The sequence below is a fragment of the Euleptes europaea genome, chromosome 12 (assembly GCF_029931775.1).
Source record: "Euleptes europaea isolate rEulEur1 chromosome 12, rEulEur1.hap1, whole genome shotgun sequence".
In the NCBI taxonomy this organism is placed as follows: Eukaryota; Metazoa; Chordata; class Lepidosauria; order Squamata; family Sphaerodactylidae; genus Euleptes; species Euleptes europaea.
The window spans coordinates 12,929,675-12,943,060 of record NC_079323.1 but is presented as its reverse complement, the minus strand read 5'-3'; the positions used below and the strand labels follow the sequence as shown (position 1 = coordinate 12,943,060).

The 13,386-nt window shown below is 45.0% G+C and overlaps 1 protein-coding gene across 1 annotated transcript in view; it reads right to left on the bottom strand.

Moving 5' to 3' along the window:
- The window catches only part of AMOTL1 (angiomotin like 1), a 70,218-nt gene extending 58,976 nt beyond the window's left edge, over window positions 1–11,242 (bottom strand). Inside the window, exon 1 of the mRNA XM_056858601.1 lies at window positions 11,158–11,242. Coding sequence (XP_056714579.1) covers window positions 11,158–11,242 — 85 coding nt within the window. The remainder of the gene's footprint in view (window positions 1–11,157) is intronic.
- Window positions 11,243–13,386: the final 2,144 nt, after the last annotated feature.

Genomic DNA, 13,386 nt, shown 5'->3' with positions numbered 1-13,386 from the left:
CCGACCCTATCCAACAACACAGATAAAGGGGCTCACCTCTAGCTGCCCCCTTGCCTCTTAGTGCCCCCCTAGGTAATCCCACCGCCTCCCCAGTGTACTAGGTACTGCCCACTTTGGGAACCACTGTCCTAGAGGAATGCACATGAATATCTACATATCTTTTCTTCATAAGGAATGTTAAACCACATTCATTGGGAGGCAGTGCTAAGGACCTGAGAGCATTTCAATTTACAAAAAAAGAAGATGATGACAACTAGGGATCACACTAGAGGTTTATAAAGTTGTTTGTAGTGTGGAGAAAGTGGATAGAGAGAACTTGTTCTCCCTCTCCCATAATGCCAAATTCAGGAGCAGAAGATTCAGAACAGACAAAAGGAACGATATCTCACAATGTATAATTAAGGGGTTTATAACCCACTTCCCAGGACCACCTCCAGAAATTTTGGTTCCTCAGGCAGAAAACCCAAATGGGGGTATTAACAATAACCAAATCACTGGCAATTTGATACCCTTGAATGGAACTTCCAAAATTGGCTGCCAGGAGTTGGCTATCTCACCGGGCCTAGCAATAGGGTCAGCCCTGTCCTTGAAACAGCTTAGGGCTGCCAACCTCTAGGTACTAGCTGGAGATCTCTTGCTATTACAACTGATCTCCAGCCGATAGAGATCAGTTCGCCTGGAGAAAATGGCCACTTTGGCCATTGCACTCAATGGCATCGAAGTCCCTCCCCTCCCCAAACCACACCCTCCTCAGGCTCTGCCCCCAAAAACCTCCCGCCGGTGGCAAAGAGGGACCTGGCAACCCTAAAACAGCTCCTTCCACCATACATATACTTCCTGTCGGGTGATAGGCCCTTGGCTAGTTAAATAAATACAAGCAATGAAGGGGAGAAAGGGGTTACTTACCATCCTTTTCATCCTGTCCGATAAACACGGTAAGGACACGGCGGGCTCTGATTAGATGCCAACCTCATCCCTACTCCCGCTGCCAGACACACATTATTGCAGCCCTATAACTGTTCAAGTAATCTGCCAGCTGAAACTGTTTTACATTAAGAGGCTCACCATTTTTACATTAAGAGGCTCAAAGTTCCATCTGCAAGAGCCGTCTAAAGCAATCAATGCCTGCGCCATAGCCTGAAGTTACTAAGAACATAAGAAATACTAGAATCCGGTAGGCACTGATCGAAATTTGTATTCTTCCCCCTAAAATTAATAGGCATCCCGGGATCTTTGCCATGGCGATGAATGTACATATTTATAACATACACCCCTGGGTGCCTTCTCTGATTGTACACAGTGCTACAGCTGGAAACAGCGCAAAAAAAGAGAAAAGTTCCCTGTACATCTGTTTTCTCCATTTGGATGAAGAGCGCTCGTTTCTTTCCTTTAATAATTTGACCCCTTTTGTTTCTGACCGAGGATGATGTGAGGCAAAGAACCAGCTCCCTGGATTCATTCCAAGCTCAGATGAGGTCAGAATTGGGGAGGGGGGGGAGAGAGAGAAGAAGCCAGTTCTCACAGCTGGGTGGCAATCTGAACAAACAGTTGGGGGATTTTTTTTTCCTTTAAAGAACATCGAATGGAATTGGATTCCTGGTGGTAATAGTTGCACAACAGATTCTGGAATCGCAAACGCTTTGGCCTCCTTTGCTATCAGGGTTGGCTGCTGTTACGTCTCCTTTTAAACGCACGTCTGCGCCAACGTCTGCCTGTTCTGTATCAGTTCAACACCAAAGCACATCTGATCCCCAGAGCAATCATGTCTGTGATTGTTCTGCTGATGTCTGAACTGGGTTAGGAGTGAAATCGATAATCTTAGTTCAGATGCTTGGGAGCCTCTGTATTTGAAGAAGACGACGAAGAGTTGGTTTTTATATGCTGACTTTCTCTATCACTTAAGGGAGATTCAAACCGGCTTACAATCACCTTCCCCTCCCCACAACAGACACCCCATGAGGTAGGTGAGGATGAGAGAGTGCGACTAGCCCAAGGTCACCCAGCTGGCTTCATGTGTAAGAGTGGGGAAACAAATCCAGTTCACCAGATTAGCCTCCGCCACTCATGTGGAGGAGTGGGGAATCAAACCCGGTTCTCCAGATCAGAGTCCACCGCTCCAAACCACCACTCTTAACCACTAAACCACACTGGCTCTCAAAAAAGGGCTATTGAGGTCACACAAAATGCAACGCCTCTGTCTATAGGGTTGCCAACCTCCAGGTACTAGCTGGAGATCTCCTGCTATTACAACATTGTCCTCTAACTACCCACTCTCCAGGTTTTCCCAGCCCCATGCCAATTCTTCCTGAAACCTGATTTGGTACAATCTTTCTGGAAACACCACAGTCCTTGTGCATTAGCAAACTGTCTAGACAGAAAAGTATGCAGTTTTGAAGATCTTGCCCACATGGGTGTCATTTTCCTTCTCGCAGTCCCTCACAACTGGTGCTTTCTTCGCCACATCACCCGTGGGCTTTTTGAGGACTCTTAAATAAAAATCAATAATTGTCACTGGCAACCAAGATCAAGTTAATTAATGCCATCGTATTCCCTATTACTATGTATGGGGGTGTGAGAGCTGGACAATGAAGAAAGCTGATAGGAAGAATGTAGGTGCCTTTGAAAGGTGGTGTTGGAGGAGAGTGTTACAGATACCCTGGACCGCCAAAAAAACAAATCAGTGGGTTCTCTATCAAATCAAGCCTGAACTGACCCTAGGAGCTAAAATGACTCCGAAGAAGGATATCGAAATGGGATACTAGCCAACAGACCTGCCACTGTTGTGGTTTTATGTTATATTATCAACACCTTTGCTTTTTGCGTTTGCTCATTATTTGTATATTGTAATACAAAGCTTCTTAAACTGTGGGTCGCGACTCTATATGGGGTCACGTAACTGAATATGGGGGTCGTGAAAAATTTGGCAACAGTAAAAGGTTTCTTTATGATTTATTATCAGTAAATGTTTGATTTGTACGCCTATTTTATATACACCTATATACCCAGGGTCGCGTAAAAATTTCTTGGGTGAAAAGGGGTTGCGGGTGGAAAAAGTTTAAGAAGCCCTGTTGTAATACATGTTTTATGATTTATTTGAACCTTTGTTGTTACTACTATTTTGAAAAACGTTGAAGTAGCTACAAGCTATTAAACAAACGCTTTGTAACCTCTGGTGCTTTGCCCATATTTTTTCTGTCTCCATAAGGTGCTACTGGACTCAAATGTAGCTCTAGTTAACTGTAGTGACAATTATAATTTTGTTGCACTGCAGTGCCAATTACCCTCCAGTGACACAATGAGGGGGAAAGGGCACAAAACTTTGGTGTGGATGCTCTAGTACCGCTGCAAATGTATCTATCCATGGCAACGGTGACAGAGAAATAGAACTGGATGCAGCCACTGCTATGGATCATCCATTCCAATCTCCTATCCCATATCTCCAAAGTTAGACACCTTCCAAAATAGAATGAGAAGTGTCATTGGGAGATCACTCAACTTCCTCAGGAGATCACGTCCACTGAAACTGAGCTGGTACAATTTGTCTTGAAAACCTCAGTTCCAGAAGGTTCCACAGCACTTCTACGTAGCACTGTATACCAACTCTTTACTATCCTTTGAGTTATTTATTTATTTAAGGCCATTTATGCATGGCTGTTTCCTCGCGGTCACCCCACAGACTACTTCGGGTTTTGCCTTGGTTATGCATGCATTTTCCGATCCTCAGAGGTTACCTCGCTCTCCCCGCACGTTTTGCCCAGGTTTTCTGGATGCTGGCTAAACACGGATCCAGAAAACGCGGGCAAAATGCACAAAAACACGAGGGGAAAGTGAGGCAACTTCTGACAGTTGGAAAATACATGCATAATCAAGGCAAAGCCCTGAAGTAGTTGGCGGGGTGCCCACAAGGAAACAGGCATGCATAAATGGCCTAAGGCACTCTGACCCCTTTTTTATCTGCCAGCAGACTCAAGGCACTTTGTACCATCTTGAACACATGAAGCTGCCTTATATTGAACCAGACCATCGGTCCATCAACATCAGTATCGTCTACTCAGACTGGCAGCAGCTCTCCAGGGTCTCAGACAGAGAGGTCTTTCACATCACCTGCTACCTGATCCTTTTAACTGGAGATGCCCTAGATAGAACCTGGGACCTTCTTCATGCCAAGCATATGCTCTACCAGCGAGCCACAGCCCCTTCTTAAAAATCATACATATTAATGGAAATATTAAAAAATCATAACAGTTATCATTAAAAAATCAAGACACAGACCACGCTAACTGAACCGTCAGGAAAAATCCTGATTCAAAGTGGCAAGTTGAACTCATTTTCTAGAAAGCTGTCCAGACAGGTAAGGTACACCTGGAGATGATCCAGTCATGGGGCCAAGGATACCACAATGCTGCAGGGTATCTAGATGTGGTATTAAACTTGTTCATAAATTATCTGGGAGCAGGCGTGGTTTGAGAAGCAGCCAAGTCTGCCAAATGACACTGAAGTATTCAGCATTTATTTATTAATCTACTTTTTAAAACATTTATATCCTGCCTTTCCTTGTGGTTCAAGTCAGCTTACAATAATAGTAAACATTTTCAGTTAGAACCAAAAACAAAATAGCCACCCCCAAATCTCTCTTCCTCCCCCCAACCCTTAAAAGATGTCTGCCATTCAAATCCCCTCAAAAGCCCTGGCAAGCAGGCAGGCCTTACAGCACCTCCTGACGATCTCCAAGGAGGGAGACCCCCTCACCTCTTCAGGGAGCCCACTCCACAGAGCCGGAGCCATGATGGAAAAGGCCCGGGCCCTGGTCTATGCCAGACAGACCACCCTAAGTGGTGGGGGAGTCAACAGATGCCTGCCTGATGACCGAAGTTGGCACACAGGGACATATGGAAGAAGATGGTCCTTCTCAAGTACGTTGCCAACTTCCAAGTGGTGGCTGAAAATCTCCCGCTATTACAACTGATCTCCAGGCAACAGAGGCCAGTTAACCTGGAGAAAGTGGCCGCTTTGGAAGGTGGACTCTATGGCAGTATACCCCATTGAAGTCCTTCCCCTCCCCAAACCCTGCCCTCAGGCTCCACCCCCCAAATCTCCAGGTATTTCCCAACTCAGAGCTGGCAACCCTAGGTTCCAGGTTGTGAAGGGCTTTAAAGGACACCAGTAGAGTTGCCAACCTCCAGGTACTATCTGGAGATCTCCCGCTATTACAACTGATCTCCACCGATAGAGATCAGTTCACCTGGAGAAAATGACTGCTTGGGCAATTGGCTGCTCTATGGCATTGAGGTCCCTCCCCAAACCCCACCCTCCTCAGGCTCCGCCTCAAAAACCTCCAGCGGGTGGCGAGCAGGGACCTGGCAACCCTAGACAGGCATCACGGGAAAGATCCTTGCGTTAAGCAAAGCACCATTGTTAGTGGGACGGATGCTTGGGATGCAGCCCAAGAAACAGGTTAAAACCATGTCTAAAAACCACAGAACTCAGAATTACAAAGGCATAAAAAGTGGATCAGTGTGAAAAAGAAATCCAACAAACCTCTCCCCCAACACGTCAGCATTAAAAGCCTTCCTGCGTAATTAAGTTTTAACCAGCCACCAAAGACCAAGAGGGATGTAACCAAGGACACATGCCATCACGGAGCAGTTATAGGAGACATGGTGCCACAATGGAGAAGGCCCTGCACTATTACAGATCTTATCTTTATAAAATCTGGGATGTGGAGCATTCACCACCCCGACTAATCTCAGGAAGTGGGGAAGAACATGTGAACAGAGACGCTTCTGAAGGAATATATGCTTCAGACTATACACAATTTTAAAGGTTACGGCCATCACTTTGATCTGAGCCTAGAAGCACATAAACTGGATTAAAACAGGGCCTTCCCCCTACAGTGTGAAGGGAAAAGCCCAAGGAAAGCTACAATGAACAAGATGTCATGTGGACATTCCTCTTTAATGTGGGGGCTTCTTGCTTTCCATGTTGGGGGGGGGGGTCCCCATAAGGAAGGAGTGAACTACAGCATTTTGTACTATTTTTGTTATTTTTATTTATTTATTTAAAACATTTTAACACTAGCTGCTCCTTCTGAAATATCTTCACAGGCAGGCCCATATAGAGTGCAGCAGCCAATACCTCAGGCTGATGAAATCCCAAACTGACTCAATTTCTTCTTTCCAGAATTATCCCAAGGTGGAAACTGCAATTACAGAAGAGATGGGCGCCTCTCTAAATATAGGACTCCTCTGCTGCTTATACTGATCCATCACTTGTTGGACTCCATGTTTGTAGCAAGCACAGTTCTGCAGAAATGACCTCTTCGGTCGAACCTTCAGCATGGGTGACTGCAGAAATCACCATGCAGTGGGGAAAAGATTCACTAAGTACGTTATAAGACTAAGCCACTGGTAAATCCATATATGTACACAGTACACCATAGCGGGGAGCGACCCTGTGTTTCCAGTCATTAGAGTACCCAAAGCCTGAACACACCAAAAGATGCCGGCAAATACCAATTATCCATTAAGCAACATACTTCGCATATCCTTACCTGACTCAGGGGCACCCAAAATTGCTGGAACGCCTTTGGAAGCATCCGTTTCTGAGGGAAGAAGTGCAAAATGCTCTTGAAAGACCAGCTCGACTGAGAAGCACAAACCAAGCAATAACATTAATTCACGCCGACTCCCCTCCTTAGTTTCTGTTACCCTTTGGGGTGCTCGAATTCTGACTGGAAAAAGAATAATCATCAACCAAATAATCATCAACTTCAGCCAACAGTACACAGGGGAGAAACGCACCGTTGGTCCATGCAGAATGATGCTGCTGGGTCTCACCTGTTCGCAAACTTTGAACTGGCAAAATCGCTAAGGTCTTCTCCTGATGTCCAGGCTTGAGCCAGAACGAGGGGTCGCTCTCCCCTCATTATTCCGGCGGTATTTCCCTGACTTCATCTTCTTTCTTCACCGGAGCCCAAAGTTTACCCCCTGGACAGTCACTCATGGCTTCAGAGGCAGCAACCAAAGGGAGCATCCCAACCCGGCACACACCTGAGCTGACACGGCTAAGGCTCCTCCGTCAACACAGTCCTCCTCCTCCTCCTCCTCCTCCTCCTCGCCATCCAGCCTGCCTCGCGCTAGTTGCTAGGCAACAGAAGCAGGCATGTTCTGCAAACCCAATAGGCATCAACTCTCCATCCTTCCCCCCTGCTCTTTATTAAGGTTTTATTTTCAAAATGCTATTTTCTTATGCATTTATATAACAAGGCTAAATGCACAGATCCGTCGAAATGCCGCGTCTCCCTGAATTCAGCCCCGAGGTAACAAAAGCAGCCCGTGGGGATTTGTGGTAGCACCAAAGTAGCAAGCTTGGAATCTGGGTACCTTATGCCACTCTATCCCTTGGACTCGGTTTAAAGTGGCAGGCCTGGAGAAAACCAGAGTATGAAAGGGGGAAAAAAAGGCATGGTGACATTGCTTAATGATTGTAGATATCTCCTCAATGGGCCTTAATTATTAGGAAATGGCTCTACCTAACGTCCGTCAGGGCTTGGGATTGTTGACACCCCCCCACAGCTGAAAGAAGTGGGCCAATGTTTGTCTGTATGAAAAGGAAGTGTGGGTTTAGATGCCATGAAGCTCAGGGCTACATGTATGAATGTATCCTTTGTTTTGTTTCCCCTCACAACTTTGTGTGGTGACTCAGGGTCATTGTGAATGACACGTTGGCAATGATCTTGTGAGCATCATGGCTGGCAATTTTGACCTTGTCTTTCCCAGTTCATCTCCAGCACTTTGCACACTATACCACAATGGCCCCTCACACTGGCTTGCACCAAAATGGCTCTATAGTCATGCATATGGGGAAACCTACCAACTGGGTGCAGATATGCACAGTTGCCATGTTGTTTGAACAGGGGTGATGTGTATTTTCCATATGGGTACAACTCCAGTACTCACAAACTGACCACTGGATTTTTCAGGGTTTGTGCTCACATGTACTGAGGCTCTATCTACATCACTGGTTCCCAACCAGGGGTCAGTGGACCCCAGGGGGTCCGCGAGAACTAAATTAAGGTCCGCGAAACAAAGTTATAAACCCATAATAAATTAATATTTTCAATTAAAAGTTCTCTATTATAAAAATATATATTCAAATATTATTCTAAGTTTAACTAACAGTTATGATTAAAGTTTATTTTCAAATTCTCAGAATTTTTATTTTGAACCTTGGGGTCCCTGCACCAAACAAAAAAGTCCTAGTGGTCCCTGGTCAAAAAAAGGTTGGGAACCACTGATCTACATGGTAAACTCCAAATTCTATTTTTCCTCGCTTATGTGTTCCAGTTGCTTCAGGCAGGTTTTTCTGTTCCGTACATGTTCTGCTGCCTGCCTCTAGTGGTCAATTCGAAATTACATCGCTTTATGTCCAGCATATCTCCCTGCAGATTCAAATTGCAGGTTTTTATGCTGGACATAAAGCAATGTAACATCGAATCAACCCCTTTTTTGGGGGGGGGGTCAAATCACAGCTGACTTATGGCGACCCCGTAGGGTTTTCAAGGCATGAGATGTTTAGAGGTGGTTTGCCATTGCCTGCCCCCGTGTCACGCCCCTGGTATTCCTTGGAGGTGTCCCATCCAAATACTAGCCAGGGCTGACCCTGCTTAGTTTCTGAGATCTGATGAGATCAGGCTAGCCTGGGGCTATCCAGGTCAGGACTGAATTGACCACTAAAGTGAGCAAAACACGTGAGGATCAGAACACCCTCCCTCCCAAAGCAACAGAAACACACAAGCAAGGAAAATGAGAATGCAGAAAAGCCCAGGGTGACTGCACATATCAGGAGGATAATGGTTAGCATGAACTCCCAATATTGGGATGTGGCTCAGTGGTGGAGCATCTGCTTGGTCTGCAGAAGGGCCCAGGTTCAGTCCCCAGCATTGCCAGTTAAAAGGACCAGGCAGTAGGTGATGCTAAAGACCTCTGTCCTGGAGAGCTGCTGCCAGTCTTGACAGTATTTGATGGACCATGGTCTGATTCAGTATAAGGCAGCCTCATGTATTCATGTATGTGTTCATGCAATATGCATGGCTGCTGGGCTCCCAGTACTCAGACTTGTAACATGGGGAAGGATCAATGGTGACAGTCACTATATGAAGTGATCCAAACCAGCTGCATGACACTGTCATAATACATAAACCAGCCTGAATTGGGAAATGCATATTTCATATCTATCCATTCAGTTAACCAGAAACATCTGATTGTACTCTGAGCATAACAAAATATGCATATATTTTATATTAATGTAACTCAGGGTTATCCTAAAAAACAAAACAAATGGAACAACTTAGCTGTTGTAATTTGGTGAAAAGAACTATGTTGGCGACCCAGAGGGACTGTCACAGTTTTAAAAGCCACCCCACCACACACTGTCATATTTCCCCCGTTTTAATCGAGTCCATCTGTCACAATGTTTTGCTATCTCTTCCCCTCCCACTTTCAATGTATGCCATTATTTTATAGATGTTCCTCTAACCGTCGGACAGAACTACAGTTTTCATAATCGGTGGGGAGACGGTCATTTTAATTAGATTATCAAGGTCTCCGCTGCATGACCAAATAGAGTCCAATGGCCAAAGCAGCCATTTTCTCCAGGTGAACTGATCTCTATCGGCTGGAGATCAGTCTTAATAGCAGGAGATCTTCTGCTATTACCTGGAGGTTGGCAACCCTACACACAAGTGGTATTCTGTCCCGTGTTGAGGCAAGAGTGGTACTGAGAAACAAATAGGGTTGCCGGCTCCAGGTTGGGAAATACCTAGAGATTTGGGGGGGGGTGGAGCCTGAGGAGGGTGGAGTTTGGGGAGAGGAGGGACTTCAGTGGTGTATAATGCCATAGAGTCCATCTTCCAAAGCAGCCATTTTCTCCAGGTGAACTGATCCCGTCACCTGGAGATCAATTGTAATAGCGGGAGATCTCTAGCCACCAACTGGAAGTTGGCAACCCTAGAAACAAGCCAGGATTTAGCCAAGATGTTTCCATTCATGAATCATGTGCAGGGTTGCCAGGTCTCTCTTCGCCACTAGCGGGAGGTTTTTGGGGCGGAGCCTGAGGAGGGCGGGGTTTGGGGGAGGGGAGGGACTTCAATGCCATAGAGCCCAATTGCCAAAGCTGCCATTTTTCTCCAGGTGAACTGATCTCGATTGGCTGGAGATCAGTTGTAATAGCAGGAGATCTCCAGCTAGTACCGGGAGGTTAGCAACTCTAATCATGTGAAATCATAGTTAAGACTAACTGTGGCTATGAAACCAACTTCAAGTCATGCTTTCATGCTTCCCAACTATTTAGTTAGCAGATATGTGGCCCACATTCAGACAATCAAATACAGTTAAATTAAATCACAGTTTTATGTAACTGCTGAACTAATCCTGAGTGTGTTTGAGTACTATTAAATTAATTCCACAACATTCAGAGGTCTACAATTTGAAGAATAACATTTAGCTGAAACACAGAGACAACTGAAGACAAGGAAATATATGTAGGCCCCTAGCAACCCTATACAGTGAGTATATAGTGGTTTGAGCATCAGTCTAGTTTATGGGAAGCATAATGTTTTCTGCTGCAGCCTATCAAAATGGTAGCCAAACCCACTTATAACTCTTACATAATAAAACAGAGCTCAAAAGATTTCCTTCCTCCTGCCGAGTGTTCCTTCAGAATGTTTCCTATGATATACAAGGTGAATATTTTAGGCTGTATCCACGCATCATTGGATATTACGCTATCCTTCCTCTATGGCAATCATTCATTCCAGGATTGTCGGGTCTAAACCAGGAAAACCCAGTTGCAAATGATAGCTATATAGGGCAAATGATAATACACTATCCCACAATGTGTAGATGGCCCTTTAGTTCATTCATGCCACAAAGAGCCTCTTACACAAGTGTTGCTTCATTCAACTGTTGGCATTTTATGCGTATTGGTTTAGCAGTCAGTGTGATTTAATTTGGTTGCTTCTGATTCAGCAACCAATCACAATTCACCCTGAAACTGAAAATTACCCCGTTTCCAAAAACATCTCTTGCAAATTAGCAGAACTGTTGGAAGGGCACAGTGATAAGAGATGTATAATAGTAAAGCCAAAAATGATAGTACCTCTTAATGTATTGACAAAATGAAGAAGCCCGCTATGTGCCAGCCAGCGGATGTCCTCCAGAGACCAGTGTTCACTGAAGTCCATCTTTCTGCCCAAGACCACGTACCGATTTGCGAGTAGATCCGTTCACAAGATGGCTAGGAAGCCCCACCTTCCAAAAATAAAAAAATACCCATTAGAGAACATATTGTGACATTATATTTACCATCAATGTTGGGAAGGGGAGAAACTTCAGTGGGATGGATATCATGCCATAGAGTCCTCCTTCCAAACCGGCTGTTTCCTTCACATGAACTTATCTCTGTTGCCTGGATCAGACGTAGACTTTAAGACATAGAAATGCAAGAACTTAGAAGCCATGTAAGTAGTAGATGTTCCCCCTTGAGTTGGGAGCCTTGGCCAAATAGACAACATATAGCACTATACTTTACGTATCTAACTGCACCGCAACAGCGTAGAGCCTATATGCTTGCCAGGCTAAATGCACTACCCTCCGCCTTGCTATATGGAAGATTTAATAAAATCCCATTTGGGGACAGAGTTTGCCCCTGCGGGAATGGTGAAACTGAATCCCTTGTGTGTGTCCTTTTCCATTGTTGTTTTTATGCTTGTAGCCGATCCCAATTCATTGACCCACTGTTCATAAACAGGGAATGGCTCTCTGGTGAAATAAGGGCATCCTATCTTATGACCACACAAAACCCAAAAATAATTGAATCAGAGGCAAGGTTCTTACAGCTAGCAGGTATCGTGAATGGTGTGTAGCTTTCCTTAATGGCTGATTTGGGATGGTTTTATCCAATTGTATTTATTTGTACTTGGTTTTATCCAAATGTTTGTTCTTCCTTTTTATATGCCAATAAAGGCTTGTGTTGTTGTGTTGTTGTATTAACCCAATTCTTCCATCTCGCTTGAGCTCAACCCACTTGAAATCACCATGCATAAGGCAAAGCGCGGGACAAGAAAACTTGGGGGAGGGACGTTTCTCTCACAGAAAGAATTACAGCCAATTACAAAGCGGGTCAAGAGGTGGGGATTCAAATGCTTCCTGCGAGTTCTTTCTGAGCTGAAAAGAGGCATTTTGAAACGAGTCTTGGGTTTCTTTCCCCATCCCCATTCCTTTTAGGGAGCTCTGTTTTGTTTTTGGTTTTCAAAATGCTTTTTTGACACAGCACTTGGGTTTCTGTGGGGGGAGGACTTCAAAGCACTACAGCCAATTACAAAGCAGCATTTCAAGGGGCAGGGATTCACAAGCTTCTTGTTTTGAGCTTGGAGACTGCTGGAGCATAGCTTTGCGAGAAGAAAGTGTGGGTCCAGCAAGCAACGAACCCCAGGTAAAACTCCCATGCATACACAAACCATACTGTAGAAGACCTCTACTTGATACTGTGCATGAGATACTTGGTATATAGCAGCATCATGTGGGCACTAGCGCCTACACTATAGCTGTTAAGTAATAACTAGCTAAGCAAACACTGCATCACTGTGTGATTTCTGGAAATTCATGCTTGTTATCTTGAAATAATCCATCGCTAAATCTGACTATACAGCAGCATGTGCTTTGTGTTCCTGGACAAGTTTCAGGCAAGCCAGAACTGGTTTCTTTGCTTATTAAAAAAGAGAGAGTGAGAGAGCGGCTATATGCATTCAGAGACAGTCACAAGTTTGCACAAGACAGATGAATGCCGCTTGCAACAACAATCCATTTTTCTTGATTCAACATCCATTTCGCATCTTCATTCCCCAGCGATTAATCTCTGAAAAAGAAACTTGCCTGCCTTTTGCGGTGGAAGTTCTGAGTACCTCAGTCCCAAAACGTACATGTCTTGGTACTGGTTAGTTGAGGGTGAAAAGGGCACTCTGCTAGGTTTGCCAACCTGCAGGTGGTAGCTGGAGATCTCCTGCTATTTTCCCCAAACTCTATGGTTTTACCAGAGAATTGGGGGGGGGGGGTGTCCTAGAGCATCATCCTCTCACAATGTTGTCACTGCTGGATTCACTTTGCTCTACTGAGTGGTGGCAGGCAACAGGGCTGCTGGCATGAGGGTGGGAGACCTGGCAGCCCTGCCCACTTTCAGGTTTCCCCCATAATCTTTCCCAAGCCTTGTTTGACATGTTCTTTTTGGAAAGATCACCTGGAAAGCATTTTTGCATGCCATGTGGATGGGAAAGTGCACATTTTTGAAGGGTATGCCCACATCGATGCCACCTGCCTTGCCTTAGCTCCC